This window comes from Canis lupus, chromosome 21 (genome assembly GCF_048164855.1).
Source record: "Canis lupus baileyi chromosome 21, mCanLup2.hap1, whole genome shotgun sequence".
Lineage (NCBI taxonomy): Eukaryota > Metazoa > Chordata > Mammalia > Carnivora > Canidae > Canis > Canis lupus.
This window is the reverse complement of record NC_132858.1, coordinates 22,236,889-22,254,126: the sequence shown is the minus strand read 5'-3', so window position 1 is coordinate 22,254,126 and position 17,238 is coordinate 22,236,889. Positions and strand designations below refer to the sequence as shown.

At 44.3% G+C, this 17,238-nt stretch overlaps 1 protein-coding gene across 7 annotated transcripts in view; it reads right to left on the bottom strand.

Moving 5' to 3' along the window:
* Positions 1–17,238, bottom strand: part of KIAA1549L (KIAA1549 like) — a 267,032-nt gene that overhangs the window by 83,150 nt on the left and 166,644 nt on the right. For all 7 annotated transcript variants that reach the window (XM_072791077.1, XM_072791079.1, XM_072791078.1 and 4 more), the window contains 2 exons: positions 11,856–12,027; positions 1,507–1,670 (listed from right to left, as the gene is read on the bottom strand). In XM_072791077.1, coding sequence (XP_072647178.1) covers positions 1,507–1,670; positions 11,856–12,027 — 336 coding nt within the window. The remainder of the gene's footprint in view (positions 1–1,506; positions 1,671–11,855; positions 12,028–17,238) is intronic.

The window sequence follows — 17,238 nt, the reverse complement described above, 5'->3', positions numbered from 1 at the left end:
TGTGAAAATAATAAAACCTGCCCTGACTACGACCTACCTTAAAGGGCTGCTGTGATGAGCAAATGTGACAGACACAGAAGACCCCGGCAAATTATAAGGCATTGTGTAAACATCAGGTATTATAGATTATGATATTTCCCTCGGGGAATATGCAGGGAGCTAGGTGACTGCACAAGTAGCCTTCAGAATTTCCTGAGTCCACTCCCCGCCCAGTCATCGGAGGTGTGGAAACTGTGCAGGGTGGACGGGCTCCCGGCCAGGCTTCAGAGGAGCCACTGAACTGGTGTTTGATGACGTCCGGGTCAAGGCTCTGCAGCTTGCCCATCATGGCAGCCTTTGGAGATAAGCCCCTCCAGCCGATGGAAGAAGGAAAACTTTGAGAGTCTAATGTGCCCCCAAAGAGCCCTGCATTAGGAGCCAAAAGACCTGGTTCTACCATCAGTTCTGCTCCTAACTGTGGGTGATCTTAAGTCGCCTCTCTGTAAAAGGAGGATGTCAGATTAGATGACCTCTAAGGCCCCTTGCAGGTCTATCTAGCTCCTAATTTTCTGTGCCTCAGTTTCCTCACTTGCAAAATAATGGCCCTTCCTTAAAGCTATTGCTGGGAGGATTGAGTTGCTATATGTAAAGCTATTGGAAGCACTTATGGCAAAGAGAGTGCACTAGATAAGCATTCGGTATCATGTCCTGACTATAAACATAAAGGGTGTTCAATGATGTGAATATACTTAACACCATGGAATTGTACACTTGAAAATGGTTAGGATGATACATTTTATGTTATGTACAATTTACTCTAATTTTTAAAAAAGATTTTATTTATTTATTCATGAGAGACACAGAGAAAGAGGCAGAGACACAGGTAGAGGGAGAAGCAGGCTCCCTGCAGGGAGCCCGATGAGGGACTTGATCCCACACCCCAAGATCATGCCCTGAACCAAAGGCAGATGCTCAATCACTGAGCCACGCAGGTACCCCTAGTTTACTCTAATTTTTTTTTTTTTTTTATGATAGTCACACAGAGAGAGAGAGAGAGGCAGAGACACAGGCAGAGGGAGAAGCAGGCTCCATGCACCGGGAGCCCGACGTGGGATTCGATCCTGGGTCTCCAGGATCGCGCCCTGGGCCAAAGGCAGGCGCCAAACCGCTGCGCCACCCAGGGATCCCTACTCTAATTTTTTTTAAATATTTTTTTATTTATTCATGAGAGACACAGAGAGAGACAGAGAGAGAGAGGCAGAGACACAGGCAGAGGAAGAAGCAGGCTCCATGCAGGGAGCCCGACATGGGACTCAATCCTGGGTCTCCAGGATCACACCCTGGACTGAAGGTGCTAAACTGCTGAGCCACCTGGGCTGCCCTTACTCTAATTTTTTAAAGATCAAAATAAATAAGGGGTCTCTTTGAGAATCAGGGATTGGTAGAATGTTTCTGAAGGTGTTTGCAATGGCCTCCAAAGCCAAGAGAGAAAAGGCAAGCAGAGTCTCTCCTCACCACCTCACGTACCTTTGCTCTCTGAGGCAGGTTCATCATGGTGTCTGGCTTGAAGTCGTTCTTGTTCTTCCGGCAGAGCACAGCAGTGATGATGATGATGATGACGGTGACCACAGCAATGGGCGCCAGCACCGCAGCGATGATCCACAGGTTGTTGGGTGGATTCTTTACCACGGCTGTGGGAAAGCAGAGGGACCATGTGACAAGGGGCATTGGGAGGGGGAAAGTAGCCCCCACACCTCTGGTCCCAAGTCATGAGATGGTGAGCAGGGTTTGGGATGAGAAAGGCTCTTGTCTTGGGCAAGTTACTCAAGATCTCTGAGTCTTTGTTTCCTCATCTGTAAAATGGGGCTATCACTTTGTGAGGCATCAGAGAGACAAGAGGTCCATGTGGGGCTTTGGTGTGGTCCCTAGTAGGTACTCAATAAATACTAGCCTTCACTCTTATTAAGAGAAAGAGGAAGATGGATTGGTATCAATTTTCCCCACAGATGATGTCCAGGAATCCAAAGAGAAGAGAGAAGAAATCTGAGGGTCAGAGTTGGACTGGAGGCAGGAGGCAAAGGCCACAGAGAGATGTCTCTAAATACTGCAGCAAAGCCACCTCCGAGTGAGCGACAAATAAACATAGCTGAGTAGATGGACCTACCCCCACCACAGGTTGGTTGGGGCAGGTTGGAAATGCCTTGGTCTAATCATAAGGATCAAGTTGCCCTCAAAGCCAGAGTAAAGAGTAACCAAAGCTATTGTCAGTAGGAAGAGTGTGTTATTAGAAGAAGAGGTGCTTCTTTGGAGGTGGGGTTGGAATTAATTAACCTGTAAAGAGCAACAGGGTGATGGTCATGCTCTGTATCAGGACAGATGTTAGGGTCATGCAGGTGTATACATCTGTCAAAACTCATCAAATGGTATACTTAAGCTCCATACATCTCACTCTTTGTAAATTTTACCTAAACATCATAAATAAGTACTAGATTCTAGGCAATGGCATGCATGCTGAAGTGTTGAGGGCTGAAGTCTGCTGATGTTACAACTTACTTTGAAATGCCTCAAGAGAATAAAATAAGATGGATTAATGGCTGGATGGAAGGACAGGTAGATAAATATGTGATAAAGAAGAGTAAAATGCTAATCGTGGAATCTAGGTGGTGAGAACATGGGTGTTCACCTTATGGTTCTTTCAACTTTTTGAAAGGTGGGTTGTTAGGAAATGTAAGAAAAAGTTCCTGGACATGAGATGGATGAGTCTCCCCCATGACCACTGGTGGGGAGGCTTGGAAGATACTTCTGTCCAATCAAAAAGAGAAATATGTTCTTAGAACTGGAGTAAAGAAAACAGCAACCAAAACAATCAGCAAGAAAAAGAGCTTTTGGAAGGGAGTGGGTCTACAGGAAATCTAGAGAAGAGAGCCAAAGGGCTTGTCCATCCCTTAGGAATGTGCCCCAAGTGGCGGGTGTGGGGAATCCAGCTGGGAGGGTCTATCCTGGCGAACAAGAGGACTGCAGCTTGCTGTTTCAGTTTGGTGATACTGTCCACTAATCCTACCCAAGTTCTCTGCTCTCCCATACCCTAGATGATCTCATAGACCCATGGCTTTAAATACCATCTATGCTGACGATGTTCAGGGATAAAGCTCCAACCAGGACCACTACCCTGAGCTCCAGGTTCCTACATCCAACTGCCAACTCAATCTCTAATTGGATACTGAAGAGATACCTCAAATTTATTATGCCTAGAACCCAATTCTCAGTTTCTCCCCCAAACCCGTTCTTGTGATGGTCTCCAACTCAATAAATTACAACTCCTTCCTTCCAGTTGCTCTGGTCAATAGCTTTGCCATCAATATTGACCCTACCTTTTTATTCTCACCCAACATTCTATTCATCGACAAACCTTATTACCTCCAAACGGAGGTGATAAATCCACAATCCGTTCACTTCTTTCTATTGCTGCCCCCACTGTGGTCCAAGCTACCAGAGTCTCTCATTTGAATTACTGCAATGGCCTCCTATCTTGTCCCTTGTACTCTACGGTTTATTTGCAACACAGCAGTGGCATGATCCTTTAGAAACTCAGATTATGACACTCCTTTGCTCAAAACCTTCCAAAGGCTCCCCTCAGAGTAAGGATCAGAGTCCTTATAATTTCTCAGAGACCCTAAGTGATCTGCCTTTCCAACCACCCTAGTTACTTCTCTGCCCTTAGAGCCCACTGGACTCCCTTAATTCACTCTGCTCCAGCCTACCAGTCTCCTACTGTTCCTCTAATGTGCTGGACATGCTCCTGTCTCAGGACCTTTGCACCAGCTTATTCGTCCACCTAGAGTGCTCTTCACCCAGACATCCATGGCTCCCTCCTTTTCTTCTTTCAGGGCTCTAAACTAGTGTCACTACATCTACTCTTTAAGAGAGAGCAATCCCTGCCCCTGACATTCTCCATCTTCCTCATCTTGGTTTTTCTCTAAAGCAGTGCCTCTCAAACTTGTGCACGCCAATCACCTGGAAATCTTGTTCAAATGTATGATTCGGATTCTGTGAATTGGTGCAAGGCTTGAGACTCTGCCTTTCGAACAAGCTCCCAGGTGGCGCCCATGTAGCAGGCGCACAGGCCACACATGGAATGGTAAGGCTCTAAAGCACACATTAGTGTCTGACACGATACATTTGTATTTCCTCATCATCTGTCTCTGCCTCTCCATTAAAATGTACACTCCAAAAGAGCAGGGAGGGGTTTCTTGTTCACTGCTACACTCCCAGGGCCCAGAACAGGGTCTTGCACATAGTAGGTGCTCAATTAAAAGCTGAATGAATGTATAAAGGAATCACCATTATCCCTGTTGCAATTTGGTTCCCCATATAGGTTCTCTCCACATGGCGGAGAGAAATCTCATCTCTTTGGTAGTTCTAGTCTGTATTTTAAGTTAATATACTATCAATCTGATTTGTATATCAGTCTTTCATAAGTCTGCATAGCATAGGTTGGTCCTCCTAATCCTGCTACACTCTGAGGGCTGCTAGACCCACAAAGCTGAGGACAAGAGTCTGGAATATTTTAGGAGACCCCATGGTAAGTGACACATGATGAATCCACTGCTTTTTCTTTGACTTCAACCACCCTCTCTGACTTCAAGTGGTCCCGCATCAGCAGAGATCTGCCTCTCACCCAGCAGCACTTGGATGTGGAGTTCTTTAGTATCAAAAAACCCCCTTCTTTTCCAGAGTTTTTCATCAATCGGTGATTAATCACATTATTAACTTCTGAAAACAGCTCATTAGATAATGTGCTTCTGTTGACATCAAACATTTAATTGCTACTGCTTTTAGCAATTTGGTATTTACATGTGAGTTTGATGCCATTAACGTCTTTTAAAGCTTAGGGTTTCCATGAAAAATAACAATATGCCTCTTTTGGCTATGCTATTCTCTCCCAATGAAGAAAAATGTGTAGTGTATCAGAACATGATACCTTAAATACATATTTCACTAGCAAGAGTCATTATTTACATGAGTTCTGCTTTTACTTGGCTTTATGGCTTTGGTGTATATGTTCCTTCTTGGTGCAGAATGTAAAATCCTTTCACCTGGATTTAAAGGGAAAGACAATACATTTATCGTATGTACATTCGTGAATTCATTTAACAGTCAAAGAGATAGTAAAGTTAGGTCAACTGAAATCATTTAAACCCAGTGTATTCACTGGCATAGTGATCTAAAACCGCAAGGTCATGTATAGAAGTGAAGAGACATGGGGGATCCCTAGGTGGCGCAGCGGTTTGGCGCCTGCCTTTGGCCCAGGGCGCGATCCTGGAGACCTGGGATCGAATCCCACGTTGGGCTCCCGGTGCATGGAGCCTGCTTCTCCCTCTGCCTGTGTCTCTGCCTCTCTCTCTCTCTCTCTGTGTGAGTATCATTCATAAATAAATAAATAAATAAATAAATAAATAAATAAATAAATCATTATAAAAAAAAAGAAGTGAAGAGGCATGAATGGCTATTTAATTTGCAAGAACTTGGATGGAGAAAGGATAAGAAAGGGGGACAACATGTTCTGAGCTTCTGCTGTGTGTGAGGCACTGTGATATGCAGGTGCTATTATTCTTACTCTCAGTTTGCAGATGAGGAAGCAGAGCCCCAGGGAGGTCAGACGTTTTTATGAAAAGTCATCTCTTTGAAATACACAGCTTGTCAGTTCTACATTGAAATGGAGGTGTGTGTGTGTGTGTGTGTGTGTGTGTGCGCACGTGTGTGCAGGGAAGGGTCTAGCCCAGGGTCCAGTCACTGTGAGTGCTCAGTCACTCTCCTGCCCAGACATTTCTGTCCATGGCTCTCATTCCACTTCAGGTGTGGCCCTTGGAGCTCTAGTAATTGTGGTCCTCACCTGCACCCTGACCTCATGGCTGCTACTCTCCTTCCATCAGTGACACCCTCATTGGGTCTCAAACCCTCCCACTCTTGGGAACCTTGTCCTTAGGTAGCCTCAGGTGGTAACTCATTGATCTTCTTTTTAACCTCACAAACATTTAAAATTATGACCCTTATGTCCTTGATACCTGCTGGCCTTCCTGTTTTTCTCCATGGCCCTTATTGCTTTGAACATTTTATTTACTAATTTTGCTTATTTGATCTGCCCACTCAGGAATGTAAGCTCCGTGAGGGCAGGGGTTTTGTCTGCTTCATTCACTGCTATATCTCCAGTGCCAGGAGAGTGCCAGGCACATAGTAGGTTCTCAAAAATATTTACCAAAAGAATGAATGAACACAAATCCCCTTCGCCAGAGGATCAGTCTATCACTTTCTTAAAGTGGCATTTCTTGCAATAACATCTGACGGCCAGGTAAGGCCAACCAATTCCCTCTCTGGTCAGCTTCAGTGTGGGGAGAATCTTCCCTACTCCAGTGGCTGTGGCTCCGTCCAGATCCGGCACATGGAGCAGGTGTAAACCTCCATGCGAAACACGGCCACTTCTGTAGCGGCCACTGCCGCCCATTACTCAGAGGTAATAGGGGTTCAGGGGGCATAGCATGTCCCATCACAGGGCACTACACATTGGCCCTAGTGATTTAGAAAACACTGGAACACACAGAACATTAACACTCTCCCTTCAGAGAAACAAGGTGTTCGTTCAACACCATGATTCTCCATAGGAGGAACTGATTGATGTTGGGTTCATGTTGCTGGCTGATTTTGAAACTATTCAGAGAAAATGAGATTTAAAACATTTCTGCTCCTCTTCTTCACTGGTCCTAGCTTCCTCTTCATCTGATCCTGAGCATGGAGGAATTTCCCAGGGTCTGTCCTTTAGCTCTACACCATCCCCAGACCCTCGAATGGTCTCCAGGAGTTTATTTCTAACCTGTATCTACAACATTCCCAAACCTGTGGTGTTAACTTTAACCTCTCTCCTGAGATGTAGGCTTGAATTCCCACAACTTTCCTAAACTCAGACTTCCATATCCCAACAGCACCACCAATGTTCCAACAGGACTCCCTCTATGTCCCAATAGCACCCCTGGATGTCTGCAAAAAAACACCCCCTCAATATCCTGTCACTGCCCCTCAATATCTGATCAGCAGCTCTGAATATCTCATCACCTTGAACTCAACATGGCCAAAACTGAATAAAGTACCTTCTCCCTTCTAAAAATGCTTCCCCTCTCCAACCCCCTTCCTATTTTCATTACTAGCACATTAATCTCTGAATTATATGAGTTCTTAAACTTTAAGTCACCTTTCCTTCTTCATTCCCTCTCTCCTCTAGTCCCAACTGTAGACTAGTACACTTGGATCCATAAGGTATCCATGAGACATTCAGCTACCACTTACCAAGCCCCCAACAGGTGCTCAAGGAGTGTACTAAGCCCTTCATGAGCAATAATTAACTTGCTTCCTCCTCCAAGTAGCTCTAGAAGGTCAGTATTCTTTATCTTCCCATTCTACAGGTGTAGAAAATGCAGGTCAGTGAAGGTCATTTTTTGTCCCAGAGTTCCAGAGCTAGAGAGTGGAAGAGCAGGGGCATGAATCCAAGACTGTTATGTTGCAGAGACTCAACTGCTCTGCTGTGGTGTCTTCCAGTCATGTGCCTTACACAGGGCCTGGCAGAGGCAGATAGCTAAAGTCAGCCCTTTGCCCTCACAGAACAGAGCCAGGCAGTAGCTGGGTTGGATATTCAAAGATGAATGAGATGTGGCACGTGCTTTTGGAGAGCTCACGAGGGACAGGGAGCAAAAACAACTTGTTTGCCACCTGTGGTAAGGGCCGTGGAATCATCTGGAACTAAGGGAAACAGGGTCAGGGGTGGCTTCAGAGAACCAGGGAATGTGAAGAATGGATCCCCCTGTGTGGCTGAAGCACCATGTAGGAAGGAGAGAAAAACAGGCTGTATGGGTGGAACAGGCAATATGGGACCAGGCTGTGAAGGGACCTGAGCCTTTTGTTGTGAAGGGTTTAGAAGGTCTTCTGTAAGAAGTTCGGCTTTTATTCTGTGAACAATGAAGAGCCACCAAATATTCTGTGAATGGAGTAGATGTGAGATCAGAATCGTGTATTCTGATGACTCTACTTACAGTGTGGACAGTATGTTAATGGCAGAGTGATGGAGGTTGAGTCATTTGGGAAGGACTCGCAAAGTCCGAGAAGAGACGACAATGAAATGGAGAAAGGGAAACACATCATTTGTGAGTTATCACAGGAGGAGGTCCAGGTGGCTGTGAAGGCAACAAAGAAGCGCCACTGAGGGACAGCAGCTCTGCAGGCAGGTGATCCCCAGGTGATCCCCAGACTCTCATTTCCAGAAAGCTCTATGCATTTCCTAATCTGACATGATTGGTCTCTACTGCCCATGCTCTCCAACTTTCCACGGCTCCCCATCAACCACCATAGGCAAAGTCCCCTTGCCTCAAACTCTGCTCCTGATGCTCCATTCACTTCTTGTTCTAAATATAACCAGCTCCCCTCCTGCCCCTTTCCCAAGTACCACAAGGCCTGGAACTGAGGAGGTCATGGGACTGACTGACCCATCAGCATCAAGGATGGATTGGGGACAGGAGAAGCAATGGAGAGAAAGAGACAACGAACTGGGTTTAAATCTCCAGTGAGTTATGGAGGACCTCTGGGGGTCTAGAGGGATTACAGTGATGGGGAGGCAGCTTCAGAGGATCTGGGATCTGAAATAATAGAAGAACTGGCTTGGACATAGCAATGGAGCCTGTAGAGGAGGGAAGCCCTGCCAATCTTACAGCATTTCTCTGATCAGTCTGCAGATCCTCAGTGTGTACTGTCCCACCCTTGCTCAAGCTCCCCACACACAACCTCAGCTTCAGCTGCCAACCTCACCTCCTTCTGTCCCAAGAGAGTAGAAACAATCACAGGAAATGTCCTTGGGCTTCCATTACCAAATGGACTGCCCGACCGGCACCCACAGCCCTGGATTTTGCTTTCACTCCCAGTGCAAAGGATGAACGGTCGCTGCTCCTCACTGAATCTGACCCCTCCACTTGTGCCACTGCCTTGTCCACTTAAGGACTTCGCTCCAAGACAGTTCTTGTCTCTCTTCTGCACTGTTTCTCCCTATTACAGTAACACATCAATATTCAACCATCCTCCAAGATCTCCCTGTGCCTCTCCAGTAAGGGCACCATTAATCTTCTCCTCTTTGCTGTCACTACTTCCCCACCCCGTCCTCCTCAATCCACTCTAGCCAAACATCTCCACCACCTCTGCCTGGAAACCACTCCTGCCAAGGTCACCAATCATCTCCATTTTGTCAAATCCAGTTAACCTCTGTCCTTATAGTAAGTACACTGCCTCTCAAGAATAGAAGTTGACACAGGGCACCTGGGTGGCTCAGTGGTTGAGCATCTGCCTTTGCCTCAGGTTGTGATCCCTGGGTCCTAGGATCGAGTCCTGCATCAGGCTCCCCACAGGGAGCCTGCTTCTCCCTCTGCCTATGACTTTGCCTCTCTCGCGCACGTGAATAAAAAAATAAAATCTTAGGGATCCCCAGGTGGCGCAGCGGTTTGGCGCCTGCCTTTGGCCCGGGGTGCGATCCTGGAGACCTGGGATCGAATCCCACGTCAGGGTCCCGGTGCATGGAGCCTGCTTCTCCCTCTGCCTGTGTCTCTGCCTCTCTCTCTCTCTCTCTCTCTCTCTCTCTGTGACTACCATAAATAAATAAAAATTAAAAATAAAATAAAATCTTAAAAAAAAATACAAGTTGACATAGTAGCTCACTTCCTTATAGGACATTCCTTTCTTTGCTAATTTCTAAGCCTACTCTCTCCTGGGCTTCCTCCCATCTCCCTGGCTGCTCCTTCTCAGTGTCTTTTGTAGGCTCTAACTCTTCCCTCCTGTGGATTGCCAAGCTATGCTCATGGCTAACCTGCGAGGATGTCTGCTAGACATCTCAACCCTATCATGTCCAAACCAAACTCTCAAGTCCATCTTCCCACTCTTGCTCCAGCTCCAAAAAAAAAAAAAAAACTCTCTCCCACCTCTCAACAAATTATAACACAAGCAGCACTGAAGCAAACACCTAGGAGTCATGCTTCTTCTTCTGACCCTTACCTCCTCTGGCCACACACAGAACCCATTATCTTGCCCCATTGGCTCTGTCCCCAAAAAGGTCTCAAATCCTTCCATTTCTCTCTAACACCTTCACCTTTCACCTGGACACCTGCCATGGTTTTCAGTCCTGCCCTCTGCAATTCATTCTCTACTAGGAGAGAGAAAGAGCTGAGAATGGAACCCTGGGGGACTCACATAAAGAAGATGCAGCAAAACCAATGAAGCCAGTAGTTGACCTGACCAGACATGGGGATGGAGCCTACAGGGAGGGAAGGAGAGAGGCACAAAAGAAGAGACTCTGGGTTAGAAACATCATTTCGGAGCTGAGATTGCACAGGGTAGCCATCATTGGTAGGCAAAGATGCATCTGTGAGGACATGCAAGCCAAGAAGTGAATCTGCATCAACATGGAAGCCACACTTGCCCTGGAGGAAGGCAAGAGATGAGTAGAAGATGAAAACCATGAGCCAAATGTCATGTTTTTTAAGGAATAGCACACCAGCTAGGAAGTCAATAGGAGACGATGACCTTCCATGCCTGGATGCTCAGCAGGCTGCCAAATCTAAAATGTCTACCACATAGTCTCTCACCTTCATCACCACCCCCACCTCATTTTCTTTATAGACCTCATCTGGGTCCCCAGCACTTAAGCCACCACAGAGCCTCCTCACTAGTCCTGCTCCTCTCATCCTGGACACCACTGACAGGTTAATGTCCCTAAATACGGGGTAGTTCTAATGACACCATGCCCCTGCACCAAAGTCCTCAACAGCTCCCCACAGCCTATCGTATCATGCACAGTGTCCTTCTCCCGTCACCCAAGGCCCCAGTCTCCAAAGCAATATATCTTTCTGAGCTCATCGACTCTTCCTCACATTTCTGCTGTCCAGGCAACTCGGACTCCTTGTTTTTCAAGCCTGCCTGCCACTTCTCACCTCCCTACCTCTGCTCCTGTGGCTCCCTCTTTCTGGAATACACACCCTTCCTCTCCTCCTGCTGAAATCTAAGCATGCAACACAGTTGAAAACATATGTTTGAGGTCAGATAGACCCAGATTCATATCTTGGTGACCTAAGTACTGGTTCTCTGATGGTGAGCGAGTTTGTTAACTTTCCTGAGCCTACATTTCCTCGCCTGGAATCTGCAGGTGGAGAAAGGTACCTTAGTGAGAGGCGAAGGTGAGGAAATCTCTGTAAGGCAACAAGCATCATACCTGCCACAGAGAAGGCAACTATTGTTTTTCATACTCCTTCTCTGTTCATTTTTTCTGGGCGACACTTCAGACCAAACTGTCCCTCCACGAGTCCTGGATCACTCGGCCTCCTCCCTGCACTTTCCTGCATTCCGCTCCTTTGTATTTGCATTATTAATGTCGTCTCTGCTTCTTAAAGGCAGTGACCATGTCTTGCCCATTTCTGTATGTCCACCGACACTGAGCACAGTTCATGCAACACTCCATAAAGCTTAGTGAATCAAATTATCTTTAATTCCCCGGCAGACAATATCATCTCAGCCATGGTGATTTTTCCAGCTGTTCACTGGATTTAGGAGGAGAAAGAGCACGTAGGACTTGGGGGGCAAAGCAACATCATTATCATCATCCTAATATCCAAAACATATCCCTTACCCAAAGCCTACAGCTTCAAACAACACAGGAAATAGCTGACTGATTTAAGAACCTTCTAAAACACAAATATGTTTCGCTCTGGGTCCATTAATGTGAGTTTGGGGAATCACTTAAATTTGCAGGGAGCATGAAAGGGCGTTAAAAATAATGAATGCAAAGACTATCCCCTTACGGTCAGCTTGCAGAAGGACCACATGATGCAGAGTCAAGGCCATCCTCTGGGAGTCAATGGTGCTCAGGATCTTGGCAGCTGCAGTCCCCAGCAAAGGCTTCCCGTTGTACAGTGTATAGTAAGTCAGCTCCGCTGGGTCCTTGGGTCCCGGCACCCGCTGCATCTTTACCATCTTTCAGAAAAAGAGAGGCCATGTTTACAGGGCAGCTTGCACCATGCAATCACCTTGGCAATCAGGAGGCTCTTTCCCCATTGCTGAAGACTTCCACGGCTAAGTGGACCCACAACATTCATTTAAATTAATTTAGTTTAGTCTAGTTTTGTTTCATCTTATTTTATTTTATTTTATTTTATTTATTTTATTTCTTTTCTTTTTTTTGGGGGGGGGAGCATGGAAAGTAGAGTCCCAATATTTAGTATCAAACATACATATATTATGTGTATACATGGATAGTTTTCTCCCTTGGAAGTATTAAAAAATTGATCAACCCTCAATCTATAAAAAATACCTACTCTACATGATAGAAAAATCTCTCCAAGTTTACACTGATCTATACTCAAGCCAAAATATACAATATGAGCAATGTCTTAAGTCTCAGTGTAGAGGGGACAAGGTATATTTTAGATATCAACCTTCGTGTACCTCCCTAATGCCAGCATCATGAGAAGCCCTGCTATTGCTGGAGGGGGAGACAGGGAGGAGAAAAAGATTGAAAATATGAACATCTGGAAAGAACAGCTTGAGACTGGAGAAGAAAACGCTGAAATGGTGATGTCTTCCAGCCTCCAGAGAACTCTGGCCTCATTTGGAAATAGGCCTGCACATTAATTCAGGGCATGTTAGGTTATTCTCAAACAAGATTTCTAATTTCAAACTCCTGCTATTGCCAGAGAAGGGGAAAAAATGAACTTATATGTCTGCAATTCAAAAGATCTCTGATAAAAGCAGTACTTGGGAGACTCAAAGTTCTTTTTCTAAAATAACCTTTGTTGCTTTTTCTCCCTATACCAGTTATACACATAGTCACTACAGACAATTTGAAAACAGAAAAGAAAAGCATCAACAAATGAAATAAAATAAAAACAATTTGTAATCCCTCCACCACAAGCAAATTACTATTATTTTGGAGCATTTGCTTCCATTCTTTGTTTTTTTCCACACAAACCTTTTATTTATTATTCCACAAAACTATTTATAATACTCTTTATATAAAAATCACACATTGCTATTTTTACTTGCATTCTTAAAGGACTATAAATGTAACAAAAACATAAATGTTCATTTCAACACAGCATTCCAATGCACACCTCATAAACTTATTTAGCAAATCACTTTTTTCAAACACTTCAATTGTTACTCATTTTTTAGTATTGTAGTTAATTGATCGTCATTATAAATACATAAAACATAAATTTTTATATCTACATAATGTTCTACTACCGGCATGCCTCATAAACTCAACACTTCATTTTTGAACGGTTAGTTTGTTATCAAGTTTTCAACTATAATTAACTACTGATAAACATTATAGTATAGTATTTTCTAAAGTGTGTATTACAGATTGCAAGCTTCATAGGACATTAAAAGATACTACAGAAATGTTTACATCAATATTGGTCACAACAGCAAAAAACCCTGGAAATTCAAAAGTCACTAATAACAGTAGAATGGATTAGTACATTACGGTACTACACAATGAAGTAGTATAGAGTAGTATAAATAAACTACTGGTATTTGTATCAATGTGGGTGAATACAAAATCCTGATAATGAAAAAAATAATTCTGATAATGAGCAAAAGAAAAAAATCACAGAATATAAACTGTTCAGGGAGACACACATGGATGGTAAAATCTACACAGAAAATACAGGCGTGGCTTAAAACAAAATTCAGAAGCAAACTCAACCTGGATAGGAAGGAAGGGAGTGTGTATAGAACTAGAGAAGACACATAAAAGCCTTTAGGGGTAAGGTAAGGGGAATGTTCTTATGCTTTGGGCTGTGGCTTCCTTTTATTAGTGTTCTCTGAGGTCTGCATGACTTTATACTCCTGTGTATGTATGCTCTACATAATTTAAAACAGTTATTACTACAACCCAATAAAAAATGGGTTTAAAGAAATCTGGCCAGACACTTCACAAAGGAAGGTATCTGAATAGTCAACAAGCATATACAAAATGCTCAATGGGGAAATGAAAAGCAAAACCATAAGACACTGCTATCACCCAGCAGAGTGACTGAAATAAGGGCCAACAATACAAAGTGCTGGTGAACATGAGGAATAGCTGGAAGTCTACATCTGGTTGGTGGGAGTGGAAAATGGCAAACTTTGGGAAAAGGTCTAGCAGTTTCTCACAGAGCTAACATACACCAACCCTATGAACCAGCAATTCCACTCCTACACACTCAAGAGAAATGAAAATATACGGTCATAGAAAGACCTGTAGAAGAATGTGCATAGCAGCTTTGTTTATGATAGTTGAAAATGGAAAAAGTCTGGTGATCTCTCAATAGAAAAATGGGTAAACTGTAGTATATTCATACAAGGGGATAATTACTCAGCAATACAAAGGAATACACTCCCAAATAACACATGATGAACCTAAGAAACACTACATTGAGCCAAAAAAGCTTTATACAAAAGAGAATATATTTACGTATATGAAGTTCTAGAACAGTGCAAACGGATTCGTGGCATGGAAATGAATATGTTACCGAATATAAAATAGTAAGTACACTGTTAACTGTAGCACCTAGATGGTGAGGTTATTGGTGCTCACTACATAATTTTTGTGTGAGTTTAAAAGTGTTCATAACAAAATGTTGGAGAAACAGGTATTACTAAAAATAAGGCTCTTATTGGCAATATACGAACTTGTAGCTGAACAAAGTTAAGGAATTTCTTTACTGCAGGTCTTTTTAAGAGTCTTCAGTATGCCAAAAGGCCTTGGGGATCTTCAGGTAGGGGCTACAGAATGAAGCCTTGCCCAAATGGATATGGCCATGGACCCCCTTTGCCCCAGGGCACCTTGTGGGACCATTTCTGGACACTCTCTGAGAAACTCTGCTCCACTGTCTTGTCTTTGTGTTCACCTCTATCTCCTCAAAGTGAATTTCCAGGAGTAAGATTGTGACCATCTAGGAGGTTCTTGTCTAAATTGCTCATTGGCCATCTGCAGAGGTCATACCCATTTACCATGTTTGAAAGTGCCCATTTCATCACATCCTTGCCAACACTGGACGATGCCATTATACATCTTTGGTAGGTGAAAATGATAATTTGTGGTAGTTAAAATTTGCATCACTTTTGTGGCAAATGGAGCTAAACATTTAAAAATGTTGACTGGTCATATGGATTTCTTCTTCAGACTCAATTTTTCAGATATAGTCACTAGAGAAATATCTTTGAATTCTAGAATATACATTTCCATATTCATAAAAGTGGCTCATCTTTTAAAATTATCTAAGCCCAGAAGAAAGGCCACTGGGTAGAAGCATGATATAAATTCCGCAGAGTGAATTTTATTTGGGAAATTTGGGCATGTCATTCCAGTCCCTCCCGGGACAGGAGGTAAGGCTAGTGTTAGTATAACCAGGTAGAAGGTAAATGGGCATTCAGATATTTAATAATTTCACTCAATTTCAATTCATAGTGAATTCTTGTTACCAAGATTTCTCCAAGGACGATGTTAGAAGACGATCTACAGCCTCTATAAACTAAGGATTTGCAGAAATAAATCCCTACTTGCTCCACTCAGACTTTCCAGGCAGCTATGGGGCCAAGTACATTGGAGAACTCAAAAGAAATGAGGGAAGACCATCTCGCTGGGCTCTTTTAGACGTGTAGAATGTGTTAGATTTCTTCGGTTTACAAGAAATGTACAATAACATCAGGATTTTAGGGTTGTTCTTTCTTTTTCTTCAGCTGAGGCAAATCCCATTTTATTGTCTGAGTCTCAACAGCTTCCTTTCTGATAGTTGGAGAAGTGGATTATAGGGCTCACATAGACCCCAGTGAGGGTAAATCATAAACATGGCACAAGAAATTAACTATGGCTTTACCTGGTCACAGGTTGTCACCAACCATAAAGACTTAGAATGAAAGCAAACATCTGCTAGGGGCCAGATTGGGACATGGGGCCAGATTTACCAACTGTGAATGGAGGACCTCAAGTACTCCCTCAAGGGCAGGATGCTTGACTGAGGCAGGGAAGTGTGTTCCAGAAAATGGGTTGTGTGTACTTTCAAAATTGCCTGGGGACACAATCTGCAGACAGCTTGGAGTAATGCCTATAATTTCCTTTAAAACGCTTCCTCTTAGACACTGTGATATCAAGCCTGTGTGTCTGGGTTAAGTTACACCCTAGATGTGGCAATTGCCAAACGGACAGTTTACACCGCAGGGGCAGTGTGCTAGATTCCAATTAGGAAGCCCGCACTCAGGAAGCAGCTACCAGGAGGGCTTCTGTACTTTGACAGCTTGCTCAATAGAGCTTTGTTAATTAGTGTAACAAATATTAGCTACGGGGGTTCTCAGTTTTGGTGAAATGAGTGGTATTCAGGATATGTGGATTGGCTGGAATATGCTAGAGATGCCCCCACTCTTGCTTGAATTGAATAAAGAATCTAAACCAGCTTGGAGCCTCTACCTTGAGAATGGCTTTTGTGTCTGTCAGGATCCCTCTGAAGCAGACTCCGAGTTGCGTGCTTGGAGATTATTCGGGAGGTGCCAGGGACAGACAGGAGAGGAGACAGCGGGTGGAACGGAACTAGCGAGAGGCATTTTACTAATCTAGTTAGCACAGTGGGTAGCTAAAGCTTAATTCTATGGGAAAGCTCTAGCAATTACTGAAAGCACACATCTCAGAACTCCCAAAGCCATGAAGCAAGAGCGCTGTGGTGTGCACACCCCTACCACTCACTAATTCCCAGGCACTTCCAGCCGGCCCTGGCAGGGACAGAGTGGGTTCTGGCATCCCAAGAGCAGCCCTTCAAGAAAGAAAGGTTCAGCAGTGGCTGTTGGAAGCCCACTGGCATTCGACAGAAAGGGGAAAGGGCTCTGGGCAGGGCATCAGTAATGTCTGCTACAGCTCCCCCACCGAAATCCCTGGGTGGTCACCTGCCCATTACGCACGTGCAGGGCCCTGTTTTGTTGAAGCTGACTAATTAAGGATAACAGCGTCCTGCACCTGGGAAACTGATTGGTGCGCCTGCCATCCACAGTAGCGGTGGCAAGAGGCCCAAAGGCCCTAAGCTCTGGGACTTCATCCAGTCTCCAGAACAGGTTGGGGAGTAGTCAGTCTGTGCACGCTTACTAATAACTTCTGTTTAGTAAGCATGTGCACGTGTACAGAATCTGTTCTGAAACTTTAGAGTCTAGTAG